At 45.6% G+C, this 15,892-nt stretch overlaps 1 protein-coding gene across 3 annotated transcripts in view; it reads right to left on the bottom strand.

The window, feature by feature from the left end:
• Positions 1-15,892, bottom strand: part of ADD2 (adducin 2) — a 124,559-nt gene that overhangs the window by 14,850 nt on the left and 93,817 nt on the right. For 2 of the 3 annotated variants that reach the window (XM_032291817.1, XM_032291818.1), the window contains exons 8-13: positions 15,724-15,867; positions 12,956-13,054; positions 8,579-8,755; positions 3,973-4,230; positions 3,026-3,145; positions 1,803-1,892 (exon numbers count right to left, since the gene is read on the bottom strand). In XM_032291817.1, the coding sequence (XP_032147708.1) occupies positions 1,803-1,892; positions 3,026-3,145; positions 3,973-4,230; positions 8,579-8,755; positions 12,956-13,054; positions 15,724-15,867 (888 nt within the window). Of the gene's footprint in view, positions 1-5; positions 17-1,171; positions 1,893-3,025; positions 3,146-3,972; positions 4,231-8,578; positions 8,756-12,955; positions 13,055-15,723; positions 15,868-15,892 lie in introns of those variants that run through there. The other variant, XR_004272975.1, reaches the window with a different exon arrangement.

The following is a 15,892-nucleotide window of genomic DNA, read 5'->3' as shown; positions in this document are numbered from 1 at the left end:
TCCTCCCCATTGCTACCTCACCCCTAGACCCAGATTTTGCAACTGGCTGGATAAATACAGGGGGTCCACAGTCTGCCCTGAAATAAAATCAAAGGATGCTCCCAAGGATAAGGAAGACACACCTTTATTGCAATCCCTGCTATGGACACTTCCAAGCCATCACTATGCAAATACAGTTGGTGGCCCAAAGTCAGTCAGCCAAAGCCCAGCAAACATAGCATTGGCTCAAGCAAGCTTCATGCCAGCCATTCCCCACCACTGCCCTCCCTGCCCGCCCCACCCGCCCCCCACAGCAGTGCAAGCCACAACGCACAGCATTAAGTCATATGCAAAACACACAGCAGCTTCAGGGCACTCAGTCCAAACTGTTAGTCCTGTTTCACACAGTCTTAAGTGACAAAGGGGCCAAGGTTCCTGAGTCTCGGATCTTCAACCTGCCTGTACCGCAGGTCCCTGAAGGGATACTGGCAAAATCACTGGGTTTTGCCCCCTCTGTGTAGCCCCTGGCTCTGGGGAGCTGACCAGCCAGCCCTTGCGTAAGCTTCAGGAATTCTTTGACCCCTCTAGCCCAAGATAGGGACTAAAATTTAGACTCCACAGCCCTTTTTCCTAATTCATTATCCTCATATTGGCCTTTGAGGATGCAGCACTCCGAAGCTGAGGAGCAAAGAGAGTGAAGCCAAAGCGAGGTGAGCCTGGAGCCAGCCAGTCCTCCTGGCCCTGGCCCACCAGGTCTTCTGGCCCCTGGGCCCCTTCCAAAAGGGAAGTCACAGCAGGCCTAATGTAGGGGATCATGCAGTCAACAGAGAATCTAAGACCAAAAACCCTAGAAGAGGGACTCCGAGAAGGGCATTTGGTATAAATGGCAGGGTAGATTTCTGTTTGTTTTTAATCATTTTGCCCATTGTACTGAACTCTCACCTCCCCCTATAACACGGCTATTTCTATCCTTGACCCTATGGAATGTTCAGTGTTCCCCATCTTGGCTGGGCTGGGGTTGGGGGGAAGTGGGTGTGATGATGCAACTTTCACACTCCTTTTGCCAATGGACACCCACCCTGCGGGGTGCAGTCTTGACCTGAAGTCATTGCATCATCACAATTTGCCCTGTAGAGAGGAACATTTCCTGTATTTCCCCAATTTTTACTGCTAAGGAAAATGCTTTGCCCACCTTGCAAAGAGCAGCAGAGATTTCAAACGCCTGCCAGCATCCTGAACTTCATCCCTTTTGCTAAGCACTAGACAAAACACGGTTCTATCTCAAGCACAGAAACAATGACAATACTTTCTAACTCAATGTGGGTTTGTGTGGACAGTGTTGTCCCTTCCCATCCTGTAGGAGCATGGGTCCCGTCTATAGACCCCCTCTCTATGGGTACATGATAGCTTTTCCAGAGCTCTGGCTGGATGACAGCATATCCAGGCACAGAGGTCAGAGACACTCAGGGCTGGGCACACCTGGGGCACCTGGAAGTCTCCAGTCCCAAGCCTATGAGTCTCACTTTGCAAGGTAATAAGGGAGGACAGAGTGGAGTTCCATGGTGGGGCCGCGTCACTCCTGCGGGCAGGCTGGGCTGCTGTTTCCCCGCCCAGTGCCCAGAGGGGCCATCAGACATTGTCCTCCCCGGTCCTCACAGCACCCCTGTGAGGTGGGCCTCCATTTTGCAGCAAGAGCACCAGCACCCAAGATCACAGGGGAAGGTGGACATGAGGACTCAGGGATCCTGCAGCCCAGCCCCAGGCACGGAAGACCCTGAAGGCAAACACGTTTCCCCGCCAGTCAGGGGCAGCGTCTGCTGTACCGGGCTTCGGCTCTTCTCGGCAATGACGCTCGCCAGGAGCTGGGACTGAGGCCCCGCTGACTTCACGTCTTGTCGGTTTTGCTCTCGAATCTGTGAGAAAAGGGGAGAGGGAGAGTGAGCTGGCTGTTCAGGGTCAGCGTGGAGTTTCAGAGGGGACGTTCTGGTGTGCCTGGGGTCTAGAAAGGTCCAGTGGTGTAGGAGCCCGTCTCCTATCCTAATTCAATCCTTGCACTCTAAGGGAGGCCTCCAAGTCTGTTCCAGGGTTAATTAGTAATTTATGTAAAGCACCAGATTTTCATGAACTCAGAAGGAGCTGAAAAGTAAAATGAGGCGTAGTCGATCCTAAGAAGTCCCTGAGGAATTTATTTATTTATTTACTTTTAAGACAGAGTCTTGCTCTGTCACCCAGGCTGTAGTGCAATGGCACAATCTTGGCTCACTGCAACCTCCACCTCCCTGGTTCAAGCAATTCCCTTGCCTCAGCCTCTCAAGTAGCTGGGATTACAAGCACACACCACCACATCTGGCTAATTTTTTTGTATTTTTAGCAAAGACGGGGTTTCACCATGTTGGCCAGGCTGATCTCGAACTCCTGACCCCTCGGCCTCCCAAAGTGCCAGGATTACAGACGTGAGGAATTTGTTTTACATACAGATTCTAGACCCCCCCCCCCCACATCTACTGAAACTGAATGTCTGTGGGGAGCGGGGAGGGAGGGAGGGCAGTAGAGGAGGGTGACCCAGGAATCTAAACTTTTAACAAGTGCTGCAGGGATCCGGCTCACGCACTGCATCACTGTCCTGTGAACGATCTGACCTGTTGGAGGTGCCTGCTACAACTGCAGTTTTAAAGTAATGTTAAAAATATATGCAAGTGAACTGTCAGGAAAGTTCCAGAAACAAACGCAGCGATCTTGAGATATTGAAAATATGGCAAAAGGAAAAATGATATAAAGTTCATTAAAACTCAATTTGTGGGCAGGCCTTTCAGACACAGCTGATGTATAAAGCAAGCCCCACTCTAGATAAAAAGTTATTGGACCACGTAAGTACAGCACTTAGCATGGCACCTGGGACGTGGCCAGTCAATGGTAATTTCTTTCTCCTGTGAGCCATCTGAGATGTCAGCGAGTCAGGCACATCCTGGGACCTTAGCTCCTGTTTGCGGGACTTGAGACCCCCACCACGTGGGAAAAGAGAGTGAGATAAACAGCCCCCACTTACCTTGTTCCTCATCTCCAGCACTTCCTGGGGGTCGGTATAGAGAGGCACAAATTGGTTTGGGTTTTCAATGCGAATCGGCATGCCACTGCTGGATTTCTCCACCTCGTCAGCCTTCATCCACTGCACAAACACAAGGCCATGGGCTGAGGTGAGCGAACAGGCCCATGCATCCTCCCTGGTGGTCCACCCATGAGATCTGGGCCCACGGGCCTGCATGGAAGGTCAGCAAGCCTACTCATAGACACTGTCTCTTCTTGGGCCTCTTTGATGTCTGTCTCCAGGAGCAGAGACGGGCAACAGATGACCCAGTTGCCAAAGAAGGCCCTCAGGCCAAGGGTCAGCCATAAAGAATGTCTGAGAGCCGGGGTCAGAACCTTGGGAACCAGCTTTAACACACAGGCAACCACTTGGGCTTCAGGATTAGGTAAGTAGATTTGAGTTTGGAGAGCGTCATATTGTTTTATGAAGAGGTACTCTATTTGGCTATTGGCTACTTTTATGTTAATGAAAAATTGAGAGCCTGTGGGTGGGGAGAGGGAGAGAAAAGGTAACTTCATAGAAAACGGCTGCCAGCCCACCTCCTGGGCTGAACTTGCATCAGATCTGCAGTCCCAATGTTAAAGGCTCCTCCCTTGAATTTCCCAGAAGCCCCCTGTGGATGTGGGAGAAAGCAGCACAAACCAACTGGTTCTGGGTCATGTGCCTGGTCCAACTGCCCTCTGGAGAAATCTGCTCCTTAGACCAAAAACTCAGTGCAGAGGTGCAAGGAAGAAGTCAGGGGCTCAGTGGGCCTGAGCGGCTGCCCCCACATGCCCAATAAGAAGCCCAAAGAGGATGCCACTAACCTGGGGCAGGAGACGTTTGCTCTGTTCCCTTTTTAAAGCTGCTTTGCCCCACAAATGCAGCCTGCCCCTCTCTGCCTGGGTCTGTCCTGGGCTCTCCCTTACCGTGGTCTTGGGTCGGGGGCTGCCCATGCTCCTCTGGACCTCATCAGCCACGTTGACCCGCAGGTAGGTGTTGGGCGTGTTGAGCCAGCGGGTCTTCTCCTTCTGCTGCTTCTGGGCGTGCTGTCGCAGGGCGGGTACTGGGGCGCCGTCCTCCTCAAACACGAAGGCTGTGACTGTGGCTGGAATCTCCACCTCACTTTTGTGTTTGGTTTTCTCTTGAACAAAGGGGTGGCGGTACGTGTAGCCTGTTCTGTAGCCCTAGAAAGACAAAAATAGAACCACTTCGGGGTGAGAAAAAACCCCTGTACATGTACATACATGCACCCACACTTTGCCTCCCTCTGTTTAAAGGACTCTTCATTTAAACCCAAATCTCCATTAAGCAATCTTGGCTTGCCACTATTCTGGTATATTTCAGAACCGTTCCCTTCTCCTGGTCCCCCAGTACTTCTCTTTCTCTACCCCAATAAGTCCTCTGTGATTAGGGCTGAGAAAATCCCTAGACCTTTGTGGACCAGAGAGACAAAGCTCCTCATCCAAATGGAGCCAGATATCCTCTGGTCCAGTGGCTCCCAGCCCTGGCTGCGCACTGGAATTACCGAGGGAGCTTCACACAAACAATGATGCCTGGGCCCTGCTGCAGAGTTGTTGGTTGAATCAGATCACAGTATGGCCCAGGCTACAGGATTTTGAAAAGCTTCCCAGCTGATTTAACAGTCACCCTTCCCTTCCTTGACTCTGAAGCTTCTTAACAACTTCCTTCTTGGAACCCTGAAATCAGACTCAAGAACATTCCTGTCTCCTAAGCAAGGCCACATCCCTCTGAGGTGGAGCTGACTGCTTCTCAGAGAGAACAAACATTCTGGAATCTTGGCCGCTATTGGAGCAATATTCAGCTCTCCTTGTCTTCTTTTAAAATTAAAATGATAGTAAGGTATTTTTCTGATAATAAAGGAAATACAGATCCATGTAGAAAAAAATTAAGCAAAATAAAAGGAAAAAGCTGAATTTTATGCAAAATATCATCCCTAGAGAAAACCACTAAAAACCTTTCCAGGTTGTCTCTAGGGGTCATATCTCTATGTATACACAGGTGTGTCCATTTATGTTTGATACTATTAAAAAGGGTATTTCCAATTACATATAATGGCTACTTAAATATTTTCCTTTGTAAATTGTTTATGTTCTCAGCCCATTTTTCTATTGATGTTTCTCTTTTTCACATTGATTTGTAAGCTCTTTGTACATTAAGAATATTATTTTTTTTGCTATCAGAGATGCTGAAAATACTTCCCTCCATATTTTGTCTTTTACCTTGTTTATGGTGGGGGAGTGGTTTATAGAAATGCAAGTTTGGAATTGTTTTATATCATATCTATCAATATTTGTCATGGTTGCAGACTTTTCTGCCATGCTTGACAGTCTTCCCTAACACAAGGAAATCAAAAACATAAATCTATGGTTTTTAATACCCCTATGAGTTCGCTTTTTATGTTTACCATTTTGATAAACCAGGAATTTATCTTGTTGAAATAAATGAAGTAGCAATCTGCCTTAGTTTTTTTTTTTTTTTCCCAGATGGCTAGTAGTCTGTCTTTCCCCCACTGATCTATAAAGTACCTGCATTTCCTGTGTTATAGTATCATATATTTTGGACCTATTTCTGGATTCTCTAAGCTGTTGATTTGCACACCCATTCTGCTAGTGCCACACCATTTAATTGCTAAAGCTTTATCACAATTTGTCATAAGGTGGAATTAGTATTCGTAATTACTTTTCTTTTATAGCATTGTCCTAGCCATCCTGAATTTCACATAGAAGGACATTTGTCAAGTCCTCATACCTTCCCCCATTTTTGAAAGAATTACATTGAGTTTACTGATTAATTTTGGGGAAGTAATCTCTTTACACTATTGAAGCTTTCTAACCAAGAATAAATTATAGCTCTTCACTGACTTTGGGTTTTCTCTGATGTCTATTAATAAAGTTTTATGGTTTTAAGAAAATGGATTCTGCTTTTTAATGTTTTATGATCGTGTTCCATTTACAAATAGGATTATTTTCTCCCATTATATTTTCAAAGTAGTTAATGATAAGATACAAAAACTACTGATTTTTGTATATATTTACATAGTTGACCACTTTAAACTGAAATCACCTTTGCAAAATTATGACAGTAAGGTAAGGAAGTAAGATATGACATGGCTGACTCCATCTTGCTTCTAGCCTCACAAGCTGGCTGGCTTTGCTCATTGCTGGATGTCAGCCAAGCTAACTTCAGGAGAAATTTAGTTTATAGTGTAAATGATGATAGCCCTTCCCAAAAACTAAACTGCCCTTGTAAAACTAACGAAAGACCACCAAGTTAAGAAGATGAGAGGGGCCTGAATTTTACTAAGATATAGGCATAGTTAAATAATTACCAGCCATTATTCCAGAGGTCACACGATTTGCAACTTCCCCAATTACCCCTGTAAATAATATCACTATTGTAGAACCTAAGATTGGCCTTTTGAGATGTCTTTTCAGGCTTTTCCATTTCTGACAACTGGATGACCTTGGGACGCAGTCAGTCCTGTGCCCCCACCCACAGGCAGACTCAGTGCATGAGGACCATATTCCACACACCTATGATTGTATCCCCAACCAGTCAGCAGCACCCATACCTTAGCCCTCTACCCACCAAACTGCCTATGAATCTTTCTGGCACGGTGGCTCACATCTGTAATCTCATCACCTTAGGAGGCCGAGACAGGTGGATCGCTTGAGCCCAAGAGTTTAAGACCAGGAATCTTTGAAAACCCCTCTTTGAAAAAATTCCTAACCTCTGAGGCTTCAGTGAGATTGATTTGATTCTGTCTCCTGCATGGCATGACTGGCCTTGAATCAATTAAACTCTTTCTTTACTGCAATGCCATGGTCTGTATGAATTGCTTTTGCTTGTGCAATGGGCAGGAAGAACCCATCAGGTGGTTGTAAAAGTATTCTCATTATTTCTAATTTTTTTTTCAGTTGATTTTTTTTTTGGCCTTTATAGGCATGTAACCATATTATCTGTAAATAATAATTTCCTTTCTTTTACAATATTTATACCTCTTATGCTTCATTGCCTTGGATTGAATTCCAATATTATTCAAGAATAATATTAAATAATAGTGCTATGACCAAGAATAATTGTTTTGTTTAAAAGTTTAATAGGCACATGCCACCATGCCTGGCTATGTTTTGTATTTTCTGTAGAGACAGGGTCTCGCTATGTTGCAAAGGCTTGTCTTGAACTCCTGGACTCAGGTGATTCACTTGTCTTGGCCTCCAAAGGTGCTGCAAATACAGGTGTGAGCCACCATACTGGACAGATCAAAAGTTTTTAACCTTTGATGCTTCAGTATCATGAAATACATTTAAAAGATTGATAAATTTATATTATTAAGCCATCCTTGAATTCCAGAAATGAGCCATCAGTTATGGTATATGATTATTCTATTATTAGGCTTGATACTATTTACCAGTTTTCGTGCAGCATTTTTCATCATTTAGAGAAAAATTGGTCTAAGATATTGTTACAATTATTATGGCTTAGTATTCTTTTTTTATTCCTCTTTGAAACACTTTAAATAACTTAAGAATTACCTGTGTCTTAAAGGTTGGAAAGAATTGTTGTATGAAACCATCTAGTCATGGTGCTTTATTTAGGCATAGATTACTCAGCACACACAAGTTAATGGGAGTTGTATTTTTATTGTGGATTGTACCTTTCATCATTATAAAGTGGCCCTCATGGTCAGCCTAGTAACAAAGTAGAGATGATTTGGAGGAAATGAAGGCAAGGAGAAATGTTATTAATTACTGCAATAACCTTGACATGATAAAGAAGGCCCAAGACAGTAGCAGTGAGGATGAGAAAAATGAATCAGACAGAATGTTATAAAGATAAATATAATCTTTCATTTCTCTGAGCAATCTAAGAAGTTAGTCTCTTATGCAGTTAGCACTCCTTATTACATATGCTTTCCTCTTGTTGAATTGTCACTTGTTTATATCCCATATTATCAGCTAAATTGGTAGCCCTTAGAAGAAGGAAGAATGTCTTACAATTTTTTTGCATCCTTTGAAGAGCCAGCCCACTCCTAGACATATATCAGTTTAATTCCTTACATGATTGATTGGTTCATTTATTCATTATAATAGGGCATTGTTAAAAAGGTGCTACCTAGGATTAAGGAAATCAGTAGTATTATGTGCTTTCTGCATTCAAGTCATGAAATTGGACAGAAAGGCAGAACTAACTATGTAAGAGGGATGAGCAAAGCCCCAATATAAGATAGGCTCTGTGTCCCAGTGTTTACTGGACTGCATCTTTTCACAGAGGACACTGCAGATAAGACAACATCCACAGCACTTAGTTGGGGATGGCAAAGTTTACAATTTGTGAAAGTTCAACTGCTATTAGAATAACCAGGCATTCTAAATCAAATTTCCCATCAATGAGGCTTCAACAACCTGTGATGCTGGCAGTTCTTGTGCCCACCCAACACCTTGTACTTCCTGGTTCCAAAGGGCTAAGCCTCAACAGACTGGCCTGGAAGGGCAATGGCAGGAGACTTACCAGGTTGTCCAGCATCCTCATGAGGGCCTCAAACTCGTGCTCCCCCAGCCGGCTCTTCTGCATAGGCCCGAAGGTGCTCCCAGCCCACTGCACAGAGCCCACCTCGTGGGGCCGGTGCTTCTCCTGCTCCAGAAGGATGAGGTTCTCCACTCCCCCGGCACTGGACAGAGCTGACACCTGTAGCAAAGAGCAGACAGCCCTCAGCCCACATGCACACGAGTCTACTGCAATTATCTATGCTCCTGTATGTGATGGGAGAATGGGGGTCACAGAGGAGAGCTTAGAGACCAGATATGTCTGCCAAACTGAGAAAGAGCCACCCACACTTGATGGGCATGCACCCATTTCCAAGAAAACAGCTATTAGTTTATTCCCTGATGCCAGTTCTTAGAGATTATAAGGAAGGAAATAGCAAGTGTTAAACCTTAAGAATCAAACAAAACAGAGACTGTAAGTAACCTGGGATATAGACCAACCTAGAATTGTGATTCTATCTGAGGAGGGAGGGAAGATGAGACTAGAAAAGAAGGCAGTTCTTGGCTGTGGTATTTTGTTTCTCTAAGATTTGAAGCCAAAGGTTATGAATATGTTTGATCTGAGTGGTAGGTATGGGTGTCTATTATGTTAGTCTCTGCATTTTTCTGTATGTTTGAAATATCTCCTATGTTTTTTATTTTCATTTTGAGACATTGTCTTTGTTGCCCAGGCTGGAATGCAGTGACACTATCTCGGCTCACTGCAGTCTTAACCTCCCACGCTTAAGCTATCCATCCACCTCAGCCTACTGAGTAGCTGGGACTACAGATGTGCACCATCACACCCAGCTAATTTTTGTATTTTTTGTAGAGATGGGGTCCTGCCATGTTGCCCAGGCTGGTCTCAAACTCCTGGGCTCACGCAATCTACCTGCCTTGGCCTCGCAATGTGCTGGGATTACAGGCATGAACCACCATGCCTGGCTTCTCCTATATTTTTTTGAAACGTCACTTGAAAGAAACAGGCTGGCTCCCAAGCCATGAATTCTAGTCGTAGCCTGATGGGATGGATTCACAGGTCTAAAAGGAGAATGCATTCTCTACAATGGGGTTAGTCAGTCATAGAAACCCAGAAAAAGGAGACAGATAAAATGCCTATAGTGTACATGTACAGCCAAGCACTGTGCAGGGGTGAGTTCCCACCCAGAGACTTAGAGTGTCTGTTCCACTGTCAAGGCTCCATGGGGAGGGCAATGCAAGTGGTTGTAGGCAATGGACTCTGTGTGTTAGGATAAGAGGTGTATGTATGTAGCAGGCAATTTTAGAATGATTCTAAAAACATTCATTAATCTAACACATCCCCTTATTTATTTAATTCCATGCTCATCTAATGGTACATTCTGTTTACCCCCATGTATCTACCACTCAGATATAATTGGTTAGGGTTTGGCTTCCTAGATGATAAATCCAGCTACATAAAGAGACAATGGCTTTTGAATATTCCAGGTAGTGAGCCAGGTGTTTTGCACTGCACAGTATTATATTCGCATTCTGAGTAAGATACGATATCCCATGTTAGCCTGCTTGTTATGGGAAACTGCTGTAATTACACAAACTTTCAGTATTTTTGTGACAGTTACTTTTTTCTGGAAATGAAAAATCCAATTTAACCTGCTGACAAACACAGCTCTATGCACCCAAGAGGATCAGGTACAGACCTTGGAGTGTGTTAAATTCATCATTTAACAAATGCCCCTGTGACACTTCTCTGAGGTCAGCCACACAGCCCTCCCAGGTGACCCCCATCACCCTGTGAAGAGAGGGAAGCAATAACATTATCTATGCCCTTCTCATCCAAGGCACATATCAAGCAGAAGATAGACCTCTCCCACTGCCCCTCATAGACCTGGAGAGCCAGCGCTTTTCCAGGTAGTGTTTAAGGGCACAGACCTGGGCACCAGGCTGCCTGGGTTTGAATCCTGGCTCTGCCACTTATGCACTGTGTGACTTTTAACAGCTATTTATCATCTCTGTGCCTCAGTTTCCTCATCTGTAAAATGAAAATAGCAGTACCTACCTTGTGAGGAGTCTTTAAGGTAATAGATCTAAAGCTCTTAGTGTAGTACCTGGTACATATGAGGTGCCATATAAATGTTTGCATGAATGAATTTTGAGAAGCGCTATTCCCTGGGGACCCATCCTTAATGGAGAAGAAGAGAGGGAGAGAATTCCCACAACCTTGCAAGGGCTGCCTCCTCCCATCTAGCTTTTCCTCCCCCGGTTTCCATGGTGATGGGTAGCAGATGGAGAAGAATTGCCTGAGCTGCTTCCCATCTGCCTGTTAGCAGAGCCGGGATCTGCCTCTCTCGGTGGGGGATGACCCAGTTTCCTGGAACCCCAAATTGATGGGGAGCAGAGAGAACACCATCCCCAGGAGAAATGAATAGGCTTTCAGCCTTGAACTATGAACATGACCACAGCCACGTTTGCTTGTTTGCCAAGGTCATCAAGGGAGAAAACTTGGCCCATAGTGGAAACAGAGTGTCAGTGCTGGCTGCTTCACCCAAAAATGACCTGGCCAGGGCTGCGCTCCCAGCAGCACCTGCAGTCGCTGCTACCTAGGCTCTTTCATGCCCCGATCCACCCACGCCTCCTCTAAGCTTTCCTGTTTTTTTCTTCCACATCTTCCAGCTCTATACCCGCCTCTAGAAACCTCTCTGCTCTATCAGCTGGGGGATAAAAAAGGCCACTGGAGCCTGGGGTTATCTCTCTGCATTGCCTGAGGTCCTGTCACAAGATCTCAGCAAACTAGTCCTCAAAAGAAAGTGACAGCAGCTGGGGGATGGGGGCTGTCAGGGACAGTAGCCTGCAGCTCTGCCCTTTAAACTGTTCAGAAACTGTTTCTGGAGGTCTGGATCCTGGGAGAGGTGTACTTCACCATGTGGGGTGGTACGAAGCATGGGCATCTCTCTCTATTCATTTTTAGGGCTGAGCTGTCTTTGCAGAGATGAAGTTTTTACAGGAGAAGATGGAGAGCTCTTAAGAGTTCAGATGTGGGGAAGACAGAGTAGCTTCCCTATATCCCAGCGGCTCCACCAGATTCTCCAGCGGTCAGTGGTCAGAGCTCAGGGCCAGAATCTTTGATTGGGCAGGGTGGGGGTCGCACCACATCACATCAGAAAGGCACCAGCTGGGTCTGTGTCCACCTTCCCCTGCTCTGACCACTGCCTTTAATACTTCTTCATCATTATCTTCACAGCTGTCCTCACCACATATTCCTTTAAAAACAATTAAAAGGGTCCCGCTGCAGAGCCTCCATCAGCAATGCTTCCTGGCAGATCTCAATCTCCCCAGACTACCTCCGAGAGAAAGACCTCTTCCTCTGGGTGCTGCTCTGCCTAGGCCAGCCAGGAGAGGGCGGACGGGACACTAAGGGGCTGGGCAAAGAGCTGACTCATCCAGGGGCAACGGGCCTCCCGTATGTCAGTTGAGTCCTAAAAATACCATCAGCAACACCCCCCCTTGTGTTCTCACAGCAACCCGCTGGGCCCCACTTCTGCAGTTGAGGAGACAGAGGCTCAAGCAGGACAAGTCCTCTACCCAAGGGCACACAGCCCAGAGCGGGGTGGATGGAGCCTGGTCAGCCTGGTTAATAAGGTCTTTTCAGGGTTATGTAAGGCCCCCTACTCGCTCCTGACCAACCTGCCACATTGAAAAGTGTGTGCTTGGCTTATCCAATACCACCTTGTTGTCTACACAACTACAGGTTTGTCTGTCTTCCTACTGCTTCTCCATCAACTCCTCTAGGGGTTCCGTGATCACTGACACTCCATCTTCTCCATCCCTTCCCAGTTAGGGACTCCATGACGGGCTTCCTGGACATCACTTGGGGTTGCCCTGGCTGTGAAGGCTGCCACGTCAACACTCCAAGTGGCCTGCTTTCCACTCCTCTTTCTGTACTTGACCATGTTCCTGGCCTTTGCAAACCAAACCCCTACCCTCAATGAATAAAATAAAACCTATCTGTGTGTCTGCTGGGCATAGGTGCAGCAGGTATAGCCCACGTAACATCAGCATGGTAGACTTTTCTATGCCTTATTACAGTTTCTCCCACTGTCCAGCTGATGAGCCCAGGCAACTCCCCAGACTGGGCACTGACCCTCAAGAATTGGGTATTTATTGGTTGTTAGGCAATACTGATACATTTTTCAAAGCCACAGAACTAACCCTAAATGTGAAACTTTAGAAGGATAGAATGGTGCCAAGGCAGAGAAATAGGGCAAAGCTTTTAGAAGGCTGGGGTCAAAAGACTCCCTGAATCACAGCCAACGGAGTCACCACTTCTGCCCACAGGCCTGTCAGAGCCCACCCCTGGGCCCACTTCCCAGGGGAATCTGCTCACCTGTATTTCACATGCAGCCTGCAGGTGGAAGATCTTATAAAATGCCTCCTCCACAGTGTCACCCAGAGCAACCACTCCATGGTTTCTTAGCACCAGGATCTGTAGAGGAGTAAACAGTCAATTAAAACCTTAAGCCTTCTAAACTTTAGTTAAGAGGGAGAGGTTTTTCATTTTATTTAGATAAACTTCCACAACCAATCCCAGGGCCCCTTTTCCCAACTCCTTGTTTATTTTCTCTAATCAAATACTCCAAAGCTACTCCACTTGGGATTTTAACTCAAAGCATCCACCCTAATAAATTGAAAAGGCACTTTAAAACTGGGGCTAAATAGATTGATCAATTTCTTTGGGCAATGCCTGGGTTTTTAGGCATTTTAAAAATTGAAATTGAAAAGTCATTTTAAAACTGAAACTAAATAGCTTGGTCAATTCCTTTAGGCAATGCCTGGGTTTTTTAGGCCTTGGAAAGCTTAGAAGCCTGAAAAACTGGTGCGTATATTAAAGTGAATGAAATTATTTGCTGTCCAATACAAAGTTCCCACCTCAAAAGCAGTCTCTTGCTCCTGTGACTTAGTTGACTTGGGAGTCAAAACTTAGTTGACAGGGGGCGGTTCTCTGAGAGGTGGCCCTACAGAAACAGGTGAGTCACATCACCTCTCTGGGCCTTAGGTTTCTGCACCATAAACTCAATGAGGCCCTGTCAGCTCTGAGATCTCACAGCTCTAGAAAGACAGTGACCTTCTAATCTAACTCACTGGTTTTACGGATAAGAAGAAAATAAAAGCCTGAAAAGACTAAAAGTCTCAGCCAGGTGTAATGGCTCAGGTCTGTAATCCCAGTACTCTGGGAGGCCAAGGTGGGTGCATTACTTAAGGCCAGGAGTTCAAGACCACCCTGGCCAACATGGTGAAACCCCATCTCTACTAAAAACATAAAAATTAGCTGGGTGTGATGGTGTGTGCCTGTAGTCCCAGCTACTCAAAAGGCTGAGGTGGGAGGATCATATGAACCTGGGAGGTGGAGGCTGCAGTGAGCTGAAATCGTGCCACTGTACCCCAACCGGTGATAGAGCAAGACTCCATCTCAAAAAAAAAACAAAAAAAAAAAAACTGAAAGTCTCCCAGTGAATTGAGGGAAGCATCTGAACTAGAAGCCAGGGGTTCTCACTATTAGTGCAATGTTTTAGACTCAGTCAGGGAAAAGTGGGCAAAAGTTGGGAAACCCAGACTGAATTTGTACCAACAGCACGACTCCCCACAGTGCATCTTCCCTGCCGGAAACTTTTCTTTGTTGGTTTTACTCTCAAGAACTCTCTGGAACCACGTGACGCCTGCCTGGGAGCTGGGACACAGATCCATGTGTCAGATCTGTCTCTATGCAGAGCCTGGGCTGAAGTCTGGTGGCTCAAAACATCACATCCTCTCTTGCTGAAAACAGCTGGTATTTTTTCCATGCCAGTGGCAGAGAAACAGAAAGAGATGATAACTGTGGCCCACAAAAAGTACCACAAACCACGAATATCCCATCTCTCAAGTTCTCATAGCACTTCCTAGATGTGACCATTCCATCCTCTCTCCGCACTCTAAATAACGCTTTCAGGAGAGAGCGGCAGGACACCTCACCGTGCTAGAGATGAGAAGACAGGGACTCGTGGGAAATGACTCGAGCAGTGCATCCCTTGCCAGGACAGTGGCAAAGAACCTATGAACCCACACTAGGCTCCGTGGCTGTGCAATGCTGAGCTAACCACCCCCAATTATGTGCTGTTATAAAACAGGGCTCAAGATTCAGTCAAGCAGCAATAAGATTCCATTTTTCTCTTGCAAGTAGGCAGAAAAATAAAGGCAACAACACTCAAGTTTGGGGAGACTGCACTGAAGGAAAGTGGGATTCTAATAGCCTAGAAACGGGGTAGGAGAGTGAACGAACTGCGTGGGGCAATTTGGTGACATGAAGTGAGAGTTCTAGCCCATTCATCCCTAGGAACTTATCCTAAGAAACTCCTCTCAAGCTCACACAAAGATTTAGCTGAAATAATTTTCATCAATGTGTTGTTTTAATCTTTTTTTTTTTTTTTTTGAGACAGAGTCTAACTCTGTTGCCCAGGATGGCATATAGCAGTGTGATCATAGCTCAGTGCAGCCTTCATCTTCTGGGGTCAATCGATCCTCCCACCTCAGCCTCCTAAGTAGCTGGGACCACATGTGCATACCACCAAACCTCACTAATTTTTGTGTTTTTTGTAGAGATGGGATTTGGCCATGTTGCCCAGGCTGGTCTTGAACTCCTGGGCTCAAGTGGTCCACCTGCCCTGGCTTCCCAAAGTGCTGGGATTACAGGCATGAATCCTGCACTCAACTGAAAAATACCTTCTAATGTTTTTAGAAGGTATTTCTAAAAACACACAAAAGAGTATGCAGGTAAATTATACCACAACTATTCACATAATGAAGTCTGTGAATAGTCGTATCATTTAATTAAATTTAATAATTTAAAATGGTGATAGAGAAAATATTTAATAACATACAAAGGTGTTTACTATATATTGCTGGGGCAAAAATAACTTATTTTATGATCCTAGTTTTACAAATATAAATTTGAATATATTTGGGGTAACCACAAAGATCTCAGGGAAGTGGTATAGGGAGCTCTTTCTTTCTTTTTCCCCCCTCTCCCTCCCTTATTGTCCAACGAACACATGTCACTTTTGTGATGTTGGCTTTTGACAATGCCACTCCAGATTATTGTCCCAGAAGAGCTAAGCTAACCTTGCAGGTGGGTCCAAGGCACTTCTGCAGGTTGATCCGATCAGCTTCCTGCTCCATTTCCCCATTGAAGTCATAATAGGCCATGTCCCCCACCAGCAGGGCATTGTGGGAGACAGGCAGGAGGCCCCACTTCATGGCCGACACCTTAGAGAAACAATGGCATGGTTAG

Source organism: Sapajus apella, unplaced genomic scaffold, assembly GCF_009761245.1.
Source record: "Sapajus apella isolate SASKATOON/1434 unplaced genomic scaffold, GSC_monkey_1.0 scaffold26, whole genome shotgun sequence".
Lineage (NCBI taxonomy): Eukaryota > Metazoa > Chordata > Mammalia > Primates > Cebidae > Sapajus > Sapajus apella.
The sequence above is the reverse complement of the archived record's forward strand: the minus strand, read 5'-3'. Positions and strand labels throughout refer to the sequence as shown.